Source organism: Triturus cristatus, chromosome 10 (genome assembly GCF_964204655.1).
Source record: "Triturus cristatus chromosome 10, aTriCri1.1, whole genome shotgun sequence".
NCBI classification, from domain to species: domain Eukaryota; kingdom Metazoa; phylum Chordata; class Amphibia; order Caudata; family Salamandridae; genus Triturus; species Triturus cristatus.
Window position 1 is genome coordinate 611,015,535 of NC_140593.1, and position 24,809 is coordinate 611,040,343.

General features: G+C 40.8%; 1 protein-coding gene across 3 annotated transcripts in view; it reads right to left on the reverse strand.

Annotated features, from left to right (window-relative positions):
- Positions 1–7,841: 7,841 nt before the first annotated feature.
- Positions 7,842–24,809, reverse strand: part of LITAF (lipopolysaccharide induced TNF factor) — a 121,198-nt gene continuing 104,230 nt past the window's right edge. For all 3 annotated transcript variants that reach the window (XM_085632131.1, XM_085632132.1, XM_085632133.1), the window contains 2 exons: positions 14,468–14,627; positions 7,842–11,389 (listed from right to left, as the gene is read on the reverse strand). In XM_085632131.1, coding sequence (XP_085488257.1) covers positions 11,281–11,389; positions 14,468–14,627 — 269 coding nt within the window. In that variant the 3' untranslated portion in view covers positions 7,842–11,280. The remainder of the gene's footprint in view (positions 11,390–14,467; positions 14,628–24,809) is intronic.

Sequence of the window (24,809 nt, forward strand, 5' to 3'; positions counted from 1 at the left end):
CCACTTAGCATAACTGAGGCTAAAGGAAACTTTAAATCAATAAGAAAACATCCATAGTGGATTATAAAATATATTGGCACCCACAGCAATATGTGGATTTAAATTTACATACAAAAAATTATGTTTGAATACATAAGTGTACAATGACGCTTTCACACAGCTGCACAGAATTTACAGCTGGAGGCCAAGTATGGAGGTAATCGATACATTTCTGCATCCGCTTGAGTGGCCAGACAGGGGTGCTAGAACATTGTCCCTTTTTCTTTGTTGCCAAGGGTTTTTCTGCAGATGGAGAGAGACCAAGGTCTGAGTTGGTCAAGGAATCTTGGGCACCAATGACAGGGAAAAGGTACAGTTCATTTTAGAAAACCTGGAATATTTGGTGTATTGAATTAAATTAGGTTCCCATAGTAGCATCCGTAGCTCATGTAGCCAATTTGTTTTTGTGGATCTGTCCAATAAAGGCTTCTGTTACTGGACAGTGAATATGTATAGGTTCCAGTACCAGGCCACTCTTTGGTAAATGATTTTCTGTAGAAAGGAATGATTTGGTGTTCAAAATTGAGACATTTGTTTTGAAAACCTCCAAAAGCTAGATATTAAGCCTTATAGGATGTGAATCTGTTATTTCAATTGTTGAAAGGAAGGTCAGATGATAATCAATCAATCAGGGAAATTATAAGAGCACTACTCACTCGTGAGGGTCTCAAGGTGCTTTCTTATCTTTAAAATCTTTGTTGTAGAAATGGCAGTTCTGCTGTGTATGGTTTCCTTTCAGATGTCAGGACTTTAGGATTGTCTAATAGGTTTGATTTACCAGGAAGAGTGGTTTTCAATACATCTATGAGGAGAAAGACTTAAAGAGTAGTGCAATATACCATATTTAAGAACTTGTCTAGATTGTGAATGATGCAACATTAAGGCGTATGAAGTGAGAACACAGGAACAGAGACTGAGAGGTGCAAGTCAGCTTTGGATTGTGTATGTGAAGTCAATCAGGCCTATAACAGTTCAATACATCGCACAATGGGTTAGATGTGTGGTAAAAGAAGCAGGGGAGAATGAGGGGACATTTTCCTTCATAGCCGGAGACTTTGTGGTGTTGTGGCGTGGGACTCGGAGTCCCAGTATTCAGCAGTATCAGGTGGGGAAGGAGGAGCCTGCACCCAGCTGCCCCACGCCATGCGCTGTAAGAATGCTGTTCTTCTCCCATGGCACGGGCCACGCACCGGCCCTATCTGGTCAAAGCCCGTCAGAGACCTGTGGAGGCTGGACTGGGCCCCCTCTCTTGGTTCTGACTTCAGGGGCCAGACTGCCACCACTGCTTAATTTAAAAAGTAAGGCACAGGAGACCCTTGGAACTGCCAGAGGAGGCCGCACCTGTTCCATCTCCTGGTGGATTCTGGACTCTGGCTCGGGCATTGGCTAGGCACTCCTCTGCAGGTAGGGTAGCTCATTTACTTGTCTCTACATGAGGAGGCCGGGTCTCATGTTGTTTATTTTATATAATCCAAAGGTCCTAGTCTCCAGGCTCTGGGTATTTGTTTATTTTAGCATAGGTATTCGTCTGATGTTAAGATGTGGTGGGAGGATTGGTTTGAGCCTTCTGGTTTCTCTGCCGCCGACCCCTCATCTTAGAGGCTTTACCCTTTTTAGGAACCCTCAACCATATAATCTGTAGGACAAAGCTGGATAAAGCTGGAAGACCTTTCCAAGGGTTGTTTGGGTTACCATAATGGGGAGACGTAGGCCTGTGGGATCCCGTGCCAAGGAGCCTGTGAATACAGCGTCGACCATGGATGCTTTCCTGCAGCTGGCCTTAGGGGTTCTGGACAAGGTAATCGAATTGGTTACAAGTTGACTCTCTCGAGCACCTATATTCCTCCCCTACTAGAGTTCTCCTGTGCCTCTATGCTCAGTATCTCTTGTACAATCTCCCCTCCTGGCCCCGTGAATTAGGCCCCAGTCGTGAATGGGAGTGTGTGTCATTGTTCTTTGACCCCCCCCTTTCCCCCTTGTGCTCAGTTAACAGCTTCCCGGACAATGCATGCGTCTCCCGGTGCGGGGCCAGGAGTGGGGAAGGGAGCAAGGACAATAAGGAAGTCCCCCTTGATTGTGAACCATGCTAAGCGCCAGAAGAGTATCAGCTCGCACCTTAGTTTCCCAGATCCCACTGTTGTGTCCAGCCCGAATAGGACGATCCTGCTTGATGCTTTTAAGGTACCCCTGTTAGTAGCCATGGATCTTGAATTAGATCCTATTCTACACTGTTTATCAGCAATTGAGAATGATTATAATAAGCTGTCCTCATTACTGCAAGGTGACCCTCTCGAATTGCCCACCTGTTCCCTGGTCCAAACAGCCTTGCCTTCCAGTAATTGTCATAACATGCGAGGAGCCTGGCTTGAGGATTCTATCTAAGCCCGTGACTGAAGGTGTAACCCAGCACATCTGCTATCTAGTGCCTCCAGCATGTTCTTCCATCTCGGTCCCAACTGTGAACAGTACATCTTCAGTGGCAATCACCTCTAATGATGGGGTGTCTTCATGTCCTAAGCAGCGGCAGAACCTAGGAACTGTTGCAGATGGGTCCAACATAACAATGAAAGGAAGGTCAGGGGGGACCAACTCTGGGCCATTCAGTAATTCCAACCAGAGACCTTGAAGTTTACACCTACCACCTGAGTCTACTCCACTCATAGTGGTTTTAGCGAACGTCCCTCGACGTGCTCTAGGTGCTAACGTCCCTCGACTTGCTGCGGGTGCAAAGGAAGACTATGACCAACTAAAGAATAAAGTTGTGTACTGGTTAAGTTCCAAGATTGCCTCAGGGTCACGGGTAGAAAGATCATTATGCTCGGTAGAACTTCATGGGTGGGAAGAGTTAAGAATAACTGGGATGGGGACTGTTTTGCCATTAAATTCAATAGCCCCTATGTGTTAAACAGCATTCTAAGCATGGCCTCTCAACTTTACCCAAGGGGGTTGTAACTGGGCCATCGTGTCCCTCCCATTGGGTTATGTTTGTAAACCTTTGATCCTCCCACTGTTCTCATCTGGAAGAAACCAGTCTTTAGATGTGGGCCAGGGTAGCCAGCAGATGGCTATCCCAGGAATAGCCACATCTAATAGGGTTGAGCCCCCGAGTTCATTGGAATGCTGCAATTGACTGAGTATAGTTCCTCCCAAGACAGCTGCCCCATCAACACAGTGCCTGGAAGGGCTGGCTTTCACAAGTCTCAAAGGGTGCAATGTTATCTCCTGAACAGAGCAGGGCTGGCAAGAAAGTCCGATGATCCAGATTGGGTGCGTTCGATGTAAACTGCCTCCAGGAGACATGGGCTATCGAAAATAGATATCACCTTGAAGGTTATAAAACCTTCTTTGTGCCAGCCACTCCCTCTATTGTAGGAAGAGCCAAGTGGGGTCTGGTCAGTTGTCACTATCCAGTGGGACGAGCAATCTATTACTTTTAAATTTCTATAATGCGGTAGCCGGCCTGCTGGATGTATGCAATATCACAAGGCTGGGCTCTTTCTTCAGAAATATGCCCCAGAGAGAGCAGTCCTATTCTAACGTTCTCATTGCAAGAGATTTTAATGTCCATATGTGTGGGGACCCTAGATTTGGGGGGTGGGGTTAAAGACATGGGATGTGCACGCCTTTCTGGCCTGCATATGGAACACACCCATCAAGGTTCCTTACGCAACACTATTTTGTCTGACTTTGACCTAATGTCTGCTATGAATACGTTGCCTCTGGTGAGACAGATGTGCCTCACTTTCACTGGGAGAGGATGCAAGTCCTTGACTAATTTTATTCTGCTTATTACTCCTTTTTTCATATATACTTCACTATTCGGGAAAGCATGTATAGTGACCACAACCCGGTGTGCGTTTTGACCGGATGGCCCAGGTAGCAATGCCAATCAAGGACGGAGTAATGGGGCCGCTGACAGCTGTGAAAGGGGGAGGAGACTAGAGTGGGGTCAGATTATACCAGACCAGTTCTAGGAGTTTGCCACCTGCCTAGACAGAGTGACAAAACCGTCACATATCTTGGTTGCATTTAAAAGCATCTCTGAAGTTACAGCCAACTTATTGCTGACCCTGGGTTGGCGTTCTTCTCATTCAGGCCCGAGATGGTTTGACTCCGAGTGTTCTTGTGCCTCCAGGAGACTGAAGGAGATTTAGAGCGTCACACCAGAAAACCCCCTGGCTGTCAAGTGATTTCATAGACAATACAAGGCCGCATTGGCAAAGCCCAGGTAGGTTTTGAAAGAGGAGGACTGGTCAGAGTTGGTAGAGTACAGCACCCTGAGAAACAGCTCCAGGTTTTGGAGCATTATTAATAGCCCCTTTTTGGAGGAGATAGTGCCATTTATTGGACACCCATATCTCTGAGGATGAATGGGTAAGCCATTACGAGAGCATGTTTCAGCTAGACTCTATTTCAAGGTAAGCCCAGGAAACTGCTGTTGGCAAATCAGAGGTCATATTTTCAGTACAGGAAGTAGGAGCAGGAATCTTGGGGTTGTCCAGAAACAAGGTCCCTGGCCCTTATGGGATTTCCCCAGACCTCTAGATCTCAAACCTGGACATCTGGGTACCTGTACTTACTTCAATCATTGATGACTCAGTAAAGACCAGTCGCCCAGCTACTTGGGCTTTAGCCACCATTGTCCCCCTCTTTAAAAAGGGAGTCCGGGATAGCACTCACTGCTATAGGCCCATCTCCCTCTTGGATTCTGTGGTAAAGGTGGTGCGTCGTATGGTATTAGATAGGCTAGTAAGTTGGGCAGATAACATCCTGGCTGAGGTCCAATATGGTTTTCACCCTGGATGCTCAACGGTGGACCAGTGTCAGAATTTATACATGGTTTTGAATAAGTACAGCGTTGCCTGCACCGGCTCCATCTACCTAGCGTTTATGGATCGGTCCTCTGCGTTTGATCGAGTCAACAGATCCAAGCTTTGGCAAATGATGTGCTCCATTGGTATTGACAAAGACACTGACTTGTTTTTAAGGTATCTCCGTAGGGACACCAAAGCCATAGTTCACGCTACTCTAAAGACCTCAACGTGACCCGTAAGTTCTCTATGCAGAGTGGGGTGCGTCAAGGGTGAATTTTGGCCCCCTTTCTTTTTAATTTGTTCATTAATCATTTGGTACAGTTCCTTCTGAACTTAAACACGGATTGTCCTCATGTGGGCAAGCAAAATCTGCCGGTCCTCTTGTATGCGGAGTATGCTGTCCTCATGGCAAGGACAGTGAGGGGCTTACAACTTCTGTTGAACTCCTTTGTACAATTTATGAAGGACCTGGATTTGATGGCCAATCACAGCAAATCGTTTGTAATGCTGGTGGGTCCCAAACCAACCAAGTCCTATACATTCATGGCAGAGGCTATGCCGATCCCCACGCCTGACGTTTTTTACTACCTGTGGGTAGTGTTTTTTCCTACCTGGGGGGTTGTGTTTTATGTGGCCCTCAATTGGCGCCCTCTGATAAGTTGAAAGAAAGGTTATTTGGTCAGGGCAATTGCTGCTGTTTTTAACTTTGCTATCAGACTAGGAAGCAGAATGATTGGGGCACTCCTGCAGATCTACAAAACTAAATGTATCTGGGAGTGAGATCTGGGGACACTGAGCAGGCTGCATTATAAATTGTTAAAAAAACACTTTTTTGAGACTGATACTCTGCTTACCGCAGAGCATTCCATCCTTTGTAGTGCACTAGGGATGGCCTTTATCTCTGATGCGTTAGCTTTTCGTCCCATATCGCGGTGGGAAAATCTGGACTAAGAAGAAAAAAGCCCTTAGTAAGGAAATCTTAAGGGACTGCCTTTCCCTTGATCATACTAACCGTGTCTGTTGGCTTAAGTATGTTAGAGAATGTTTCATTAGTTTTGGAAGTGCAGGCCTATTAGAGCACCCAGAGGAAATCTGCAGCAAGGATATAATCTGGGTGAAGGTAAACTTTTTTTAAAACCGTACGTGTGCCAGAGAAGAAGTGGACTTGAGGAAGTGTAGTGTGCGTAGGTATTTAGGTTTTATTGAAAACTGTGTCATCAATTGAACCTCATCTCATTTGGTTTAAAAGTATTCATGACCGTTTTCTATTGACAAGATTTCGATTGAACATCTCACTATTTTTTGGCCCATCCTCGCGGTGCACACAGAGGGCAGTGCGTCCAACCCTGTGGGTGCGATGAAAAATTTCCACAGGATATAAAGTACTTTTTAATGTTTTGTAGTCTCTACAAGGCATCTAGAAAGTCTTATCATTTCTATTCTTAAAAAAGCAAGTTTTAGGAGGGTTAGACCCGCTTGTATCTTTTTAGAACAGCTCTCAAGCCACTCAGTATTGTATGTTCTTAGCTTTTTAAGGGTTGCCATAAGGCTTTTGTCTAGCTGTGATTAGGCTTCATGGACAGTAATTTGTCACTGTGATAACATGAATTTAGTTTTAACATGATTCACGTTTACAATTTTGTATTTTATGGGGTTGCGATCGATGGTTTTACTGCACTTGATATAGTCCTTACTACCAACATTGTACCTTAACGGTATCTGACGATGTCTATACACATTTTGGACCCCTCAATCCTTGCAATAGTGTTTTTTTTATCATCCCTGTACTCATGGGCCAATGACCGTCATATCGCACAGTTTCATGTATTAGATGGAGATTTTTTTTAATCGCGTTTAACTTTTATGGTTTTCTTTGTAAAAACCGAATAAAGAGTGGATGATGAATGAGGAAGAGTTTAAAGCACATTCTGTAAGAGGTGCAATGGCATCTAAAGCCTTTATGACGTTTGGTTGCCTGAAGGACATTTTATATTATGCAAATTGATAGAATATTTCTACATTCGCTAAATTTGTATTTGAAACCTACTGGGCATGCATCGGAGTGTGTGGTGCAAGGACTGAACTTTCACATAATCACAGACTTCTGTCTGGTCATAAAAAGGTGATTTTCTAGGCTCTCAGTGTAATCAAAATAAAGTTTTTAATAAAGCCCTAAAGGCTCAGATAATGCCACCTTATCACCTGAGGAGATGGGATGGCTGAAATTATTTTCAATAGCATAATACTTTTCTTTTATTAGAACGCGTGTTTTGCTATTTTGCTTTAAGAATGGATGCTGTGACTTTGATATATCTAATATTTTAATTTGGCTCTGGATGAGAATCTTCTAAAATAGATATTCTGAGGAGGATTGGAGAAGGTTTCAAGAAAATGAGTGCGAAAAGCTGCTGAAGAGTAGAAGAGATTCTTTCCACATGGTTGAATTAGAAGCAACATCAGTTTGAAGAAAGCATTAAAGAGGCTAACATCCAGTGAAAATAATTGATTGTTGTTCTGTTAGGAATTCTGCTAGACAGCAATAAGCTGCTTGTGGGATCTCCATAAAAGGAGTCTGCACAAAATTTGAGTCTCTGTGTTTTTAATAAAATCTCAATTTCCATTACACTGAAAGTTTAGAAAATCGCAATTCCTCCTTAATAAAGAAGAAAATTCCAATAGCTCTTTACACTGCTTTTTCCTCCAACGAGTCCATTTCAGTTATTCTAAATATGCCTAGTGAAGGAGTATGTGGCGTTTAAAGGTATAAACTAAAACACGAGTTGTGCTAATAATAACATGACCATAAAGGACGTGTTTATTACAAGGCTACACCTATTAAAGCCTGCGCCAATTCAAATTATGTTTCAATGTGCATAGGCCAGCCACTAGTGCAGATTGTGGTTGTGGAGCTGAAAAGACTATAAACATTACTCAGATACTATTTAAACCTTTTTGCTAGAAGTGGAAAACATACAAAGCAATATTGTGTAATTTTATAATGTAAAGCATAATCTTTATTTTGTCACATTGAATCAGTTCAGTGGGTGCATTCACAGAACTAAGTGACTAACACATGTAAATTCCTTCAGGAGATCATCTTTAAAAAGATATATCAAACATCAATACTGTACACAAGCTTTAAACTTAGAAAGGTATAGGGAACATGGAAAAAGAAGTCATCTCATAAAACATGATCTCTATAAATGTGTATAATTGTACATTATGTAATATACAAAAGCTTTATTGGATACAAAAAGTTGTTATTTAAAACACAACAGGTAAAATAAATGTAACTTTGCTACACTTCTGAATTTCTTTCAAAAGCCAATACCTTTGTTCCTTTTGGACAGCAAGTTTGTGCAAATACAGAATTAAGCGTGCCAAAGGTATATCAATCAAAGCAGCTGACTTTGCATTCTAATGTCCAGTATGGTAATTTTGGATCAAAGCCGGGTCATATTTCCCAAATAAACATCAGCGAAGTAGAGAACTAAAAGTACTGGCCAGTTGCTTCAGAGCAGGACCCAAGTTACTTCGAACAGTAAAGCAAAGCAAATGAGCATCCTACTGGTACTTAAATTGTGTACTATTTCTATTTTTAGGTCTGGTGCTAGCCAAGCCCCTTTTTTTTCTAAAATTATATGTATATTATACTTACTTATCGGCCCAATCAGCCAGCTCTTGTCATCTATTGGTCTGTGATGTCACCCACATTTTTCTGTGGCCCACTGGAGTAAACAGAATGGGAGAGTGGGTCAGCCCATTTGAGCCATTGGCTAACCTCTGTGCGATTGGTGATATTCTGCCTTTTCTCAGGTAGCACACCCACAAACAAATTAAGCTCCCTTCAGGGGCAGGACAATATGGCAATGTGTGATTTCTGAGACCAAAAAGAGTTTGGCTTTTAGACAAAGATTTTTATTACATTGGCGAAGGGTTGGAAGCTCCCACAACAAATACATTCTACAGAAACAATGACAAAACACCCACTTACAAAGCCAAAGGCAGGCAGTTATCCCCACACCTATTGGCTTTGCCAATGCTTGTTTTCTACTATGTTTAACCCTTCATGTAAAGTAGGGTTTACTGGACGATAATGCTTACTGCTATCTCAACACCATCCAAATATCAGTAATGCCTGCATATAAGCACCATTAGTTCTACCATAAAAATAGCTAAAAGAATCTAAAGCATGAGATGTATATGACGGGAACTATTTCATAATTGAAATATATGAAATATGATTTTTCACAAAGCTATCACTACAAGATAAACAGGCTAAATAGTGAACATACATAATTATATTTGTAATGGATGTATGAAATCGAATAAATCAAAATCACTGTTGGCTACTATACACTCCTATACTTACTAAATACAAGCATCTCTTCATAACCATTTTCCCAGCAGCAGTTGCCATTTTCTCACTGGCGTTGTTACACAAGGGCTTGGGTTGGGTCCTTGTATGGCCAGAAAGGAGGTTGCACCATTAATATGCAGTCTAAAAAGAATACTCAGTTCGCCTGAACTATAATATGAGGATTTAAAAATAAACCTACTTATTTCTATTTTCAATTAATGAATTTTGAAAACATCATACATCTGTAAACAATCTTAAACACATTTACTGAAAGAGTATGTGTCAAAATATAAGTGCACATAGATAAATTTAAGTTTTCAAAATCTTCAGTGTTACCTGGGTGCCCACCAACCTGTGAAGCAGTTGTGCGACATTGACTTGCCTTATGTCTTAGTCTCTCCTTCTGAAATGTCACACAACGTGAAGATAAAGGAACACGATCACCTAACTGGTGCACAGGGTGATGACAAGGGAGTAACACTTATGAACCAAACTTTGTATGTGTACACTAAAACTTTGATTCAGAAGCTTTCTGTAAATGGTTCTTTACGGCTGCTTACAAACATGTCATGTTTTGAAAATACATTCAATGCAAATTGACTTTCGTTTTTTGTATTGCACAAAATGTTTCCTCTGCAATTTCTAAACAACCCATTAGAGTGAATGACAAAGGTTGTATTTCTTTTCAGTCGGATTTGCTCATCATCAAATAATGCTGCCAATAGACACGTGACTTACTGTTATCTAAATACCCTGAATCCTCGGTCAGCCAAGCAGGCGAAGATTTGTTGAAAAAACCTAGAATGAAGATCAGGTTAACTTGGAGACTATGTGTAGCATTCTACACAGGCTTACCTACCAGGTCACAAGAATCGGGGATTATAAATACGACTAACGTATGAAAGTAAATGCAAGGTTTCCTGCAATCAAGAACAACATTGATCTTTACAAGAACAATGGCACTGGTCCAATAAAATATATAACTATCTATCTGCATTTATATAAAACTGCAAGAAATAAAAATAATATATAGTAACTTTATTTTGTCAAGAAGAACACAATGAAGCAGCAAAGAACTAATTCTATGCAAGATCTGTAGAATCCCATTTCCACAAAGTGGCAAGCCACTGATGACAAAGAATTCTCCCTGAATATTGTCAAATTAAACTGGCTTAACAGGCACTATTGCTATCTCTAATTTATACCACCCCCGAACTGTAAACTCAGCTGGCTGTGTGTGAGCACCACAAAAAATACAATATCACACTTAATGGAGCACAATACCCTGGTATTTCTCCCCAGAATCCCTGGGTAATATACAGAAGGCGTTAAGCCCTCTTAACCCCATAGTCATTTAACCTTCTTGGTGCTATGTGTAGCTTGGTGCATCAATATTTGAAGAAACACATACTTCATATTCCCAAAAAAGAATACACATGTATAAAATATTTTCTAAAACTCAACGTTCTACTTAAATGTGGCGGGTTGTGACTTGTGTTGAATATTTAACTGCTGGTCTACTTTCCATCACCTTTACTGCATTTCCCGTGTTGCAGGAACTCCTCTATTTACTGCAATAACAGCAGCAAATATTTCTACCATCAAGCTGCCTGCTATGTAGGACTTGTCATTAAGCATATGATGAACAATGTCAAATTGGAGCAAAACTAGTGATCTTGTTTGCCAATTTCAAACTGTAATGAAAAATCCCATGAAAGTAAGTAGCCTTCATTTGTGAAACATGACTTACCAGAAAACAGATTTCAATCTTAAATAATATTTTTTTTTGCATTAATATTGTGCTGACTTTGTCCTAAGGTATGAGGGCATTATTTCTTTTTTAACAAGAGAACCAGAGTCCCCTAATCATTTTATATGGCACAGGGTGTCCAAGTAATTTGTCCAGGATAACAGGATGTCGAGCTCAGGGCTGGACTTGAATCTGGTTCCCTAGTTTCAAAGTCAGCAGCTCTAAGAATACTTATGTGCATACAGTCAGGATATCAGCTAAAAAGGAGCTGTGTCATCTTGGTTGTATCTCATCTGTTTTTGATTGCAGGACGGTATCTATAAACGCTTGTAGGTACCAAGAAGGGCTTTGCAGTTTGGACAATAGTGATCTGCATCCTGGAGGGCATCGACACAGAAAGGAATGAGACAGCAGCCAGCAGCACAACTGCAAAAGAATAAAAACAGGTCTTTTCACTTGCTTTAAGTGTAGAGTCAGCAACAGTCATGTCATTTAAGATTTCATAGGTGTTATGAATGCTATAAGTCATGTAATATGCATGCAAAGGTTTCACCAGTGCATGGTAGAGTGGCGAGTTCTAGTTTATGTAGTGTGGCAAGTGAGGTGAAAAGAATGTACGGAGGTTCGCAACTTACAGTAAAAGAAAGGTGGTGCGTAAATTATAAATTTAAGTTGGAAGTATAACTTTAGAATGTGTGATGTTTGTATAGTTTAAATTGAGTTTGTATAGAAAGAATAATTAATGTTTTCCTAACTACAATGTATCTTTGTTTTTTTTTCATTGAATATTTATTCCCTGAAAAAAACAAAAAGATAAAGTGATGTTGTTGCTAGGTGAAAATGAAAGTTAAAAAAAACCTTTACCACAAAAAAAGATAAAAACGCTGAAATTCACCAGCTATAGTTAATTGAAGTAACTTTACTATGACTTCACCTTCACAGTGATGTCATTAATGAGGTCATGTCAGATGTCATCAGTAATTTTATCAGTGATATAGAACATGTTATATGTAATATGATATGTCAGGTCATAAGCAGTGCCTGGCAAATGTGCAAGTTACGGTTACTTCATATAACGAACTGGTGAATTTCAGTGTCCCTAACAAAAACTAAAAATGGTCTTTTTTAACTGCCATTTTCACCTAGCTATAACATGACTCTAACATTGCTTTTTTCTGCAAATTTCTATATTGTTTATTAATGTAAGGTAAGGTACTGCCATGCCTAATTAGAACGTTAATTTAACCTTTGGAAATAGATGCTTTAAAATTGCATGTTCAGCACATATGCATTTGGGGAGGGTACTACCTCTTCCACTAATCTAGTGTTGAGATTGACTGCACAAAAACACTCAAGTTACCCAATGGCAGTGACACTACTTGAAACAGGTAAGGCGTCTAACAGGTCTTGGATTAGTTTGTGCAGAAGTATTGGAAAAAATGCATACAAAGGCTCATCAAACATTCCTTTATCAAATGAGCCCATGCTCTCTACTGACATCCACAAGCCTCTATTTTCATTGCCTAGTCCCTCTAGCACAATTCAACTAGAAACAAGGCATTGCTGCCACCACTCATCTCCTTATATTTGTGTCGCAGCAAAAGCTAGACTAAAGCTCCCAGTCTAGGCATGAAGCATATGTGTTTGCTTAGGGTCTAAATGAGCCCATTTCCCAGAACTTTCAGCAATATATTCCCCTCAGCATCCAACAACTCTCTCAACTCTGCTGACACTGTTATCACTCCTGTTGTCCCATCCCAACCGATTCCACTTTTCAGGCTGGCTGTCCCACTATCCTACCACTGCTGACCTGGACAATCTCATGAGTCTGTACAGCTGCTTTATACTGATCACTCACACTGGACTTTATGTGAGGTAGGTCCTAAAAGCCAGTTTATAATTTACTGGATACAAGGCGGCTGCTCTAAAGAAACACCCACCTGATCATACTGGCACTCCACAATATATGGAAAATCAAAACTGCTTTCTTTCTCTAGAACAACCTGTACCTGAAGTCATACAACTAAAACAAGATCAAATGTCATAGTAGACTTTGCAAAAAACATTTTGAGAACTGGGATGCTTCTGTACTGCAAAAGGGGTAGAGAAATAGGAATATTGTTCTGAGAAACAAACTAGAATTTATCTGGAAGGGATGAGGTGTACCTAATGGTCAGGCACCATTTATAATGTAGTATCGGACTCAATCAGAAGAATATTAAACTCTGAAGCAAAAACAACTGAAAGTCTGAGAACCGGAGAACTGAAAAAGTCCTAGTACTGATCAACCTTCATGACAATTGTAATGCGTCATTTCTTTTTACCAAATGTTCTCGCCAGGATACAAGAATGAATCATGTAATCACTTTACGGCCCTTTTCTTCCTTTATATTGGCTGAAGGGGATTATTGTGGGAGAGCAGTATCATCTTGAAACAGACTTAATGTGCAACTATCTGATACAAGATTCAGGATAAACACTGGTTAGTTACAAAGGTCCACCTGGCACAGACCGTGACAAAATGTAAAACAATGATTGAAAGAAGAAGTAGTGTGGATGACATGCATCTCTTCGGTGAACATTAGCAAAAACAATGTTTGAACAAGGACTTGCATGCCAAAGCAAAAAAGAAAGTTCATGACACAGAATAAATTCTGATGTGGATATGGAAAGGGAAAGGAGTTAAAACAGGTGTCTTTGATGAACACCTCACTCAAAAATTAGAAGAACCTTTTGCAGCCCTAGGTACAACAGGGTGAATCTTCTGTTCATCTTTTCACTTCCAAACACACACGTTATCTTTAAGTCGATTCCTACTCTCTAATATGTATACAGCTCCATTGCTTCCTAGACAGATTTATGTTATACAAGTGTAAGTAATTGTGTGGGAAAGATCTGCAATAGCAGTTATCCACAATGTGCCTTTTTAAGTCTGGCATTATCCAAGACCTTTTGATTGTTAAATTGTATATCTGTATTTAGCATCAGCCCTCTTCACCCATGGGACTAATGTGCCATTCACATTTTCCTTCTACCCACTACAGCACAGGCCATGTGGCAGTGGGTCGACCAACATCAACCACTGGCTAACTGCGTTGTTATTGATGAATACTGCTCTTTCACAAGGAGACATCTGCAACCAAAGCAGTTCCCCTCAATTACAGGGACTATTAAGGCTATGTGTGCTTTTTGAACCAACAACAAAGCCTGCTTTTACCCAATGTTTTTTATATGATTGGGATGGCCTGTCTGCTCCCATATCAATACAATTTTATAATACAAGCCATGACAAAACAAAGTAAGCATCAACAAAGTCAAAATCCTGGAAGTCAACGCTAGACCTACTGGATTTTTTCTTTAATAGTAGTTTGGAGTAGCAGCTATGAGACCATAGTAGTTTTAGTAAAGTATATCATATTAGGGGACAACAGGGTGACAAATTAGAACATACACCAACTGCCAAGCAAAAGAGGCAATAACGAAATTCAACATGATAAAACTTACCCCATAATACACAGACCACCACAGGATAGCCAGGTCAGTGCTCCAGCATTGAAGGACACACGGGTAACAACCATCTGGTTACATGAAGGACAGCACAATTGGACTGGGCGATCATAAAATGATACAGATGGCTGTTGCACATATACAGTTTGGACTGTAACTGATGAGAAAACATAAAAAAATAGGCATGAGTATAAGCTGTGAAGAATCAAACATTTAAATGATATGGTAGTGTCACACTAAAAAGAAGTGTCAAAGTACTAAATGTGATATGAAAAATCAATTATTAAGACAACCTGCGAAGCTCAGCGGCATCCATTTTACGCAGTACATATTTAGCACAAAATTCAGATCAATACAAAGGATTTGCTGCAAGTGAAACAAAGGTTTTGTATTGGTTGCTTATAAATTTAAAACAAGGCTTTCTAATTTCCCATTTGGGAAAACTATAGGCCTTTCGATATCAAGTGTTTCGAATAGTATGAATTAAATTTAATTATAAAGACTACCTACACAGGGTGTCCTTGCACGGGACAGAATTTGCAGTGAGTCTGTACTTTTGCATGCCAAAAAAAACACTTTTGAATGCATCTATCTTTCGGTGTTCGTTCAGGAAAATGTTTGCACGCTAAGGAGCCAGCCATTTGGTATCAATTGAATCAAATGCTTTCCAGCTTTTTAAATATATTTGCTTTAAGATATTATAGATGGAACACATACTTCATCGCCTTTGAAACAATCATGTTTATTCTAAGAAAAGGCAGTTTAATCAAATATTTCTGATCGCAAATGTCTTTTAGATTTTAGGTCGAGCATGAGCAGCGAATGCGCTGCTCTGCGAGGCATACTGTATTCAGATATGGACTTGAAGCTTCACCCATTTTCTGCCCATCTTTTCAATTTGCTCCTGTTATTGTGGTTTTAAAATGGTTGCTTTGGATTCATGAATAGGCTTAGTAGTCCCTCCTTAGTACCGTCTTGTCTGCATATATAACCTCCCATAAGGACTGGACTTTTTACTTGTGTTGTTACACGGTCTGTTTTATATACAGTCTGTGAGCACTATTTTCTCCAATGATTTTCCCCTATTGCAGGCACAAATTGCTTTCTTGCAAGGGTGCTCGCTTTGCCTACGGGTGCCGCGCTGCGGTTTCATTACAGCTCCCACTTTTACATTTTTATTGGGCCAACTTGACAAACAAATGCTTATTTTGGGAAAAGAGTCGCACATCACGCTTTCACTTTAATGGCCGCCGCGTACCTTTCTTTAGACAAACCGCATCTGAAGAAAGCAGCGTGGCTGCCATTAAAGTGAAAGCGTGGAATGGGACACTTTTACCATAAAAAAAGCTTTTGTTTGTCAGGTACAATGCAATAGGTCTCGCATTTGCAAAAGTTTAAGTTATTGCCATTGTAAATGACAATGCCTTATTTAAGTGCTTTTTAAAAAAAACAAATAAAAGGCATGGTCATTTACAATGGCATTAGCTTAAACTCTCGCAAATGCAAGACCGACCGCATTGCAAATGCTTGTTAGAACTGGCACTTAAGACAGGTTAAGGAGGTATGCCAGTCTATTGCTTTTCCATCAGTCCATAGATATAGAAACATAATAGGGACTTTTGGTCAGCAAATTTCGTCCATTTCGTCCATTGATTGGTTTAATTAACAATCGCATTTTGCTTCTGCCCACAAAAGCATAAAGCATGGGGCAAAGGATCCCCCTACTGTTGAGTTATTCAGCCATTCAGATTACAAGTTAACTCCCTTAACTCTGAATGACTGCACAAAACCTGTGCACATTTTTCACAACCACCTAAAAATAGCTAATTTCCCTTTTGTGGTGTATCCTGGTTTCAAGTGTCCTTTTCATTTTAGTTATTTCTTATATTCGCTTTAATTAGCAGCAGTTGCCTGGTTAGAAGTGATTTATTTTCACCAGACACGTTTTGGAAAAAAAAATGCAACTATATAGTGTTCACATTTAGGTGGCCACATGTTTTCCAAAGTTTGTCTAATTTATTGCTTTTCCATCTCAGAGGGCAAATGATCAATGTGAATAATCTCAAACTCTCCTACTTGTTGAGATTTAAATCCAAATTGAAAACGTGGACCTTGGAAAATTAGTACGAAAAATTACTGATTAAATTAAATCCAACTAAGAACATACCAAAGCTACATTGTATGAGACAATTTTCAACACAGACTTGTCCTAATAGAAAACCGAATAAAGGTAATCAGAGCAAACAGCCTGTTGATCACGGAGCATCACACGAGAAATTATCATAACAAACTTTACTCGGCTCAATAGAGCCATAAAAGTGCAAAGGGCAGATACAACCAACACATGTTAGAACTAACAGTAAGCAATAAAAAACATTAGTAATTGTCAGAAGGAGCCCTAAAAGACAAAGTCAACTTCCCGCTAAAACCAAGTAAAACTATGCAACAGCAAAAGCCTCTAAAAAGCCCTAAAAGAGGTTGGTCTAAAAAAAGGTTTGTCGTGCTGCCTGAAGAATCGGGGTTATCTTCTTTGTGACGCAAAGGCTGCCAAGAAATTCACACAGATACAGTTCAAATAAAACTTCAAAACAATAAAAATTGATAAAATCCTTTAAAACCATGAAAAAAACCGCTAATGGACATTACTTGTTAAAACCAAAGAATAATACTAGCCATGGAGTTTCACAGTATGGCTGGGGTCAAAAGTGGGGCTAAAATTTTATATGGATCACATTATCACCAACAACAAAAAAAAGAAATACAATACTCAGGATCCAACACTGCCCTGCCTAATTCTCCATACTCCCATTAGAAAACGGGACAGAGTAAACGCAGTCAATGGTGTTGTGTCAGTACTAAAGATTCTGGAAACAACTCTGAAGTCCCTAATCCCCATGCTCCGGTACAGTGGGAGTATCCACTTCTATCAGCTATTTAAATAGCGCGGACAGAAAAATAATATATCGTTAATATACTCTTTCACCTGTGGACAAAAAGGGCAGGTCAGATTTGGATCATTGTCATAGGACTTACAGTTGACAGTGAAAGTGTTCCTGCTAGGTTCTCCATCTATGTAAGTCCAATACATCCCCTTGAGTGTAGCCTTTGACAAACCACTCATAGCTCACAGGTTAGACCATAGGTGTTCACATCTCATCTTTGTCAGGAAAGTCTTGATATGCCCTACCCAGGGGATCCTAGAGACCCCGGGCTGCCGGAGGAGCTCCTCCAGTCCCGCCCGATACATGGCAAGGTCCACCGAGACCAATAGGCGTCCCCAGTACAAACCATGTCTAAGGGCTGCTTTTATAGCAGTGGATCTTTGGCAAACGTCCAGCCACAACGGCAGAAGCGGGGTACTGGCAGGGAGATTCATTAAGCATCGAATTAAAGGATTCTTGCCCATCTCCAGCGCAGTGACCTTCTCATGCCCCCGAAAGTTTTCCCCCGTACAAGGACCCGCCTAATGCTTGTGAGTTAAAAATTTGAATTGCTGGTGATACAGGTCGAAAGCTAGAACCCTTAAAATCCCTCAAAATGCTCCCGCTTAGTTTTCAACTTGCAGACCAGTTGAAAATTCTCTGTCAGGATAAGTCCCAAGTACACAAAAGTGCAGACACTCTCAAGGAGAACACCACTCTGGGACGGATTTGGGCGGGTTGTATGGCTGGGATTAAGAACCCTGTACTTGTTTTTTTGGAGATTGATCTCAAGTCCTCTCTGCTCACAGAAGACACCAAACTGGTACAGAAGATTTTTAATACCCATAGGGGATTTGAATATCAGTAAGGTGTCGTCAGCGAACATGAGGGCGGGGATCTTCATAACTGCTAGGTTCGAGGTGTCGTGTTTGCACTGCTCTAATTGGGCTCTCAGGTCATTAATGTATAGTAGGAACAGCGTTGGGGTAAGAACATTGCTCTGTCTTACCCACCTCGTGACTGGTATTGATGTTGTCAGCTCCTCCTGTTAGCCATATCTGACCTGCTCATAATTCTTTTGGTGCAGCCTCCTGATTACCTTCACTAAATAACTTTGGGTACTCTGTTCAATTAGGACTTTCCAAAGGGCCTCCCTTGGGACAAGGTCAAAGGCTGTACAGAGGTCGACAAAAACTACATAAAGCCGACCAGCTCCCAGAACAACATATGTCCAGTATACAAGCTGCAAGCGAAATACTTGGTCGATGATACTGGTCTCCTATCTAAACCCTGCTTGTAGGGGGCTTATAAAATCTATGCCCTCAACCCACTTGCACAGCCTATCCAACAATATACGACAGAAGAGTTTTTGGGAACTGTCAATAAGCGGATAATTAGGTGGCCGGGGCCATCAACCTTTCTTGCAGATTGGTATAATCTCAGCCCCTGTTCGAGTGGGCATAGTTGGTAAACCTTCCAGATTGCAATTAAAATACATGGGAAAATATGGGCCCCAAATGGCCTGGTTAGCTTTGAAAAGGTCCCCAGGCACCTTGTCCAGCCCTGGCTCTTTTCCAGGTGTAATCCAATGTATAGCCTTGGTACCCCCCCCCCCCACCCTCCTACAGTAATTGGGGGAAATCTGTGCACACTTGGTTCCAACAGAGCCTCCTTGGGTAGCTCATTCTCCTCACCAGAGGACTCCACTGTCCCTCAATACTGCCAGAGCTGGGCCTTCCCTTCAAATGAAAGCATAAATACAAATAAAAAGAGACCAATTCAAGATATATATATATATATATATATATATATATAGATATATGTATATTTAGATATTATCTACTGGCGGTCGCCAGTAGATAGTTATAGTTAGGACTGTGTTTCCATAGGAAATCTGAAAATTCTATTTTGAATAACTTTGGCGCCGGTTGACCAATCCTCGCAAAATTTTCAAAACTAATGGGGCGCTCTGCTCAGCTCCTACCCTGAAAGTTTTGGGGGGATTCGTCAAGCGGGGGCCGAGAAAAAAGGGGGGTCCCAAAACGCGTTTTCCCCATGCATTTTCCCATAGGACCTTTAGTCGAAGGTACAGCCCGAACGGCTGAACAGAATTACTAGAAATTTGGCAAAGAGGTAGTCCTCAGGTCAGGCATGTGCCTTTTGCATATATGGAGTCAATCTGTTCAGTATTTCCTGAGAAAATTGCAGTTAAAAGCACATATATATCTATAGCCGCGCACCGTGCGCGCGTAATTCTGATTAATGGATTCATGACAGTCAACATTCGAATCGGTTGAAATCAGGAAGTGTCGGCCGCCATTTTGTGTGTTGTGTGTGTGACAGGGTAAAAGAAAGGTGGAGAACGTGAAAAGCGGGCAGGGTATAGAGTTCCTGACCCCCTAGCCTTTGTCAGGGGGTCCCTGAAGGACCCTGAAGGGTGAATTTATTTATTTATTTTTTTCAAAAAATCGCGGGGTGCGTGCACGGTGCGTGCACCCCCAGCCGCCATTTTGAGTTTTAGAGACAGAAGAGAGCTAAAAACACAAGTGGAGAACGTGAAAAGGGGGCAGGGTAGAGAGTCCCTGACCCCCTAAGCCTTCTCAGGGGGACCATGAAAGACCCCTTAGGTCACAAAAAAAAAAAAAATTAAAAAAATATCGCGGGGTGCGAGCACGGTGCGCGTACGGGGCGCGCACGGCGGCAAAAAAAACAAAAAATAGAATTAAAAATCAAGTTTAAGTGTTTAGATGTTGGTTGGCTCTAAAAAGCCGTTGTGTTCATGGAGTGTTTTCTTGTACCTACAAGTAAGTACCGATGCAGAGTCTAAAGTTCAAGAGGAAGACTCTGTTGCCTTCATCTGTGAAATGAACACAGTCTCCTCTATAAATGCCTTGCATGTTGTAACGCAAGTTGTTGTGGTATATAGAACCCATACCATAGTCTCTGAGGAAAGCAGAAACAGACTTATTGACGTGCTTTCTTGCTTTGTCAATCTGCGGACAATATTGGTTGGACCAGTTCCACTTTTGCCTTTGGCATATATTAGAATCAAAGGTAGTTTGTGGAAAAAGTGACATCAATTGCACAAAGGTGTCCTTAACAAGCATTTCCAGACCTACCCCAGTTAAAGTGCCTAGGTCATTTCCACCACAGTGCACAATTATAAGGTTAGGCTGTGGGAGATGTAGAAAGGATTTCACCAAAGGCATTAATTGGTGCCACTTTAACCCTCTCTGGCCAATCCATTTAATGTCTACATTTGGCAAAGCAAGGTCTTATAAAATACCTCTTTTTCTGCATACATTTCACTCCAGAAGACATAGCTATGACCTACAATCCACACTGTGAACATCTTTCAAGGAGATCTGGATGCAATCAATTTTACTTGAAAATGGTAGAACAGCAGTGTATTTGAGGGAGTGAGGAGGAGATCTGGATGCACTCTGAAGGTGTTTTTCAGTAGAATGGCAATATGAAAAGAAAGATAGTTGTAAAATGGAGGCTTACATACTTTTTTTTAACTAAAAAGAGCTCATTGGCTGCTTCAGACCATTCTACACAAAAAACTAGGCTGTATGTTTAAATTTTTAAAAGCATGTTTTGTATTGGTTCAGAAAAATGTGTTCCAACAGAACATTACTATGGATTTGCTGTTAGGTTTGAAAAGATAAGCAATGTTGCTCTTTGGATTAGAAACATTATGTGCTGAACGTCTCTGCACACACCAGTGTTCCATGATCTAATGCTATGCTAGCAGGCAGAAGTCATGTTGGGGGTAGAAATCATTTGGAAAGGGTTAAAATATGCAAAAACAAGAAATGTGTGTTTCCATTTAAAAGAAAGGTGGAGAACGTGAAAAGGGGGTAGGGTACAGAGTTCCTGATCCCCTAGCTTTTGTCAGGAGGTTCCTGAAGGACCATAAAGGGTGAAAAAAACATTTTATTTTTTATAAAAAAATCACGGGGTGCGCGTACCGTGCGCGCACGGCAGGAAAAAAAACCAAAAGAAATAGAATAAAAAGAAAAATAAGTGTTTAGATGTTAGGTGGCTCTAAAAAGAGCTGTTGTGTTAATTGAGGGACAGAGGAAAAAAAAGACATGGCAAAAATTATAGGGTGTCACACGTGTGCTGCTGTATCTTCCTCTCTATTAGCGGAATGCTGGTGTCCGCATAAGAGATAAGAGCATGACACGAGTTGCACCGCATATGCACCCTCTCAAACAGAGGGTGTATATCCAGAGGAACCGTAGAAGGTGAAGCTGCCGCCGCAGATGAAGTGCTCTGCTGAGCTGCCGATGATGTGCTCGGCTGAGCTGCTGCGGATGTGCTCGGCTGAGCTGCTGGAGGGTTTTCTCTAGCAGCTCGAGCATAAGCCACAGGATGTACATCTCTAACGTGCCTGATCATAGTGAAGATACTAAAAGAGTATTTCTTTTTAGGATCTCCTCTTGATAAGACACGATCACAAAGAGTGCATGTGACTTTGGGAGCATTCACTTTCTTCTGCCCCTTTGGAAATGTAAAAAATTGCCATATAAAAGAGTCTTTCTGTTTCCTCTGTCTCTGTCTCACAAGGGTCTCCTGCTCACTTCCAGAAGATGACTGCTGCTACGCCATTCTGAAGTACTGAAGTACTAGAAAAGCTGCTCAGCTCCTTCTCCCAGGGAATCAGAAGTAATAATGAGGGGAGTGGGTGTGATGTTGGAAGTTTCTGGAACTGAAACTACTATAAACCAATGAAAAGTGTTTGTTTCTTGATCACATGACTTGCACGCATGCGCGTACATAGGACGCGCGCATGCGCGGACGGAGCACGCGCGTACGAAGCACGCGCGCATGCGCGTACGGAGCACGCGCGCATGAAGCACGCGCATACAGAGCACGCGCGCATGTGCGAAAGGAGCACGCGCGCATGCGCGAAAGGAGCACACGCGCATGCACGTACGGAGCACGCGCGTACGCATCACGCACGAAGAACGAATGCGCACGTAAATGACGTACGCATGCGCACACGGAGCACGTACGCATGCAAGCCACATGCGCGCACGGTCAAAAACCCTTAAAAAAAAAAAAACAATGTTTAGAGGTTTATAGAAGTTATTAACTATGCTGTTCAACTATATCTAAAAAAAAAAAAAAAAGCTGAGCCATTCCATATTGCAGGATACAGTAAATCTATAAATATATACATAGGTAGCATATTGTAAAATAAATAAATAAAAAATATAATAAAACATTCATAAATTAGCATTTAAAAAACCTTGCAAATCCACTGAAAAAACCATAGGTTTCACACACGTTATAGTTAGGAATTAGCATTTAAAAAACCTTGCAAATTCACTGAAAAAAACCATAGGTTTCACACACGTTATAGTTAGGAATTAGCATTTAAAAAACCTTACAAATTCACTGAAAAAACCATAGGTTTCAGGGGTGTTATAGTTAGCTGGACATTTCACTCGTACAAAACCATTGAAATTCCCCCGTTATAGTTCGTTCAGCTAACTATAACTCGCGCGCCCGCAATCCACTGCTGATGACGTCACATATTACATCACTCATGACATGGTCAGTGACATCACTGATGACATCACTGATGACATCACTGATGACATCTCAAATGACATCATCCATGTGATAAATTAGTGCATCTTCTCACACCCTAATATAACCTTTGATACACCGACTCAAAATTTCAGAGTTCCATTCTGAAAACCATACATACTCCAATACCAATAACTACATACCCACTTATTAACTGTTAGGTCTACATACACCTCCACTCATTCACCTGTACAGTCACTCATACTTACAGTCACTCCGTACAAGACTATCATATGCATTTATACACCTATATAGACACTCACAAACCGCCAATCATCCATTGAGGTACTGACACACCTAGTCAGTCGTGCAAGTAATTAAAGACAGTCCAATTTACTCACCTATACAGTTAAACACACTCAAGTTCACTTACTCATAAAAATAGTATCACATTCTTACACTCTTATAGAATCATTGATACAAGCACACAATCATCCATACAGTCACTGTCACAATCACACACTCTCACATCTACCCACTTATATACTCTTACACGCATATATACTGCCTTTCACATATGTAGTTAGTCACAAATGTACCACTGAGATATACATTCAATCCCTAACACACCCATACATACACTCACTCAAACATACAGTCCATCACAGATGCACTCTTAAAACCATGCACCCATAGAATCACCCACTCACACATCTATGCATAGAGTCACACACACCCTACCTACACAAACACTCAGGAACCCATACAGATACTGAGACAAGCAATCATTAACTCATATAGACACTCATATAGCTATTCACAAAAACATGCAGCCACTTATACACCAACATACAGACACATACAGACATTTACACAGTTTAGTCACTAGTCTGCAGTAAGATACATTTAATGACTCACTTATAGAGTCAGTTACGCACCACAGAAAATCATCCATTTACACACTTGTACACCCACTTATTCTTCAACAGGCCTTTCCCTATATATATTAAACATATTAAAATTGTTCAGAAACACATACTCAATGGATGATGTCATCAGTGATGTCATTTGAGATGTCATCAGTGATGTAATGAGTGATGTCACTGACCATGTCATCAGTGATGTAATATGTGACGTCATCAGCAGTGGATTGCGGGCGCGCGAGTTATAGTTAGCTGAACTAACTATAACGGGGGAATTTCAATGGTTTTGTACGAGTGAAATGTCCAGCTAACTATAACATGTGTGAAACCTATGGTTTTTTCAGTGAATATATATATATATATATATATATATATATATATATATATATATATATATATATATCCACAGCCAAAGATTACGGAAGTCCGGTGCTTCTAACGCGGCGGTCCTGGATGGGCTCCGTAAACCAATAAATTCGTTCGCACCTTTTGTTAATCCAAAAGAATACCAGGACACGCAGGAGTGTACTCAGCAAGTTTTAATGGGCAAGGTCACGCCACACCAACGCGTTTCGCTTTGCAGCTTTATCACGATGTCAATTCACGATTATCGTGATAAAGCTGCAAAGCGAAACGCGTTGGTGTGGCGTGACCTTGCCCATTAAAACTTGCTGAGTACACGCCTGCGTGTCCTGGTATTCTTTTGGATTAACAAAAGGTGCGAACGAAAATATATATATATATATATATATATATATATATATATATATATAGAGAGAGAGAGAGAGAGAGAGAGAGAGAGAGAGAGAGAGAGAGTGAGACAGAGACAGAGACAAAGATGCCTATGACCCTCTTATAATGCCATTTAAAAAAAGAGAGAGACACCGATCTATTGCTCTCGCATAATGCCATTAAAATTAATCTTAATTGGAAATAAAGTTGAAGACGAAC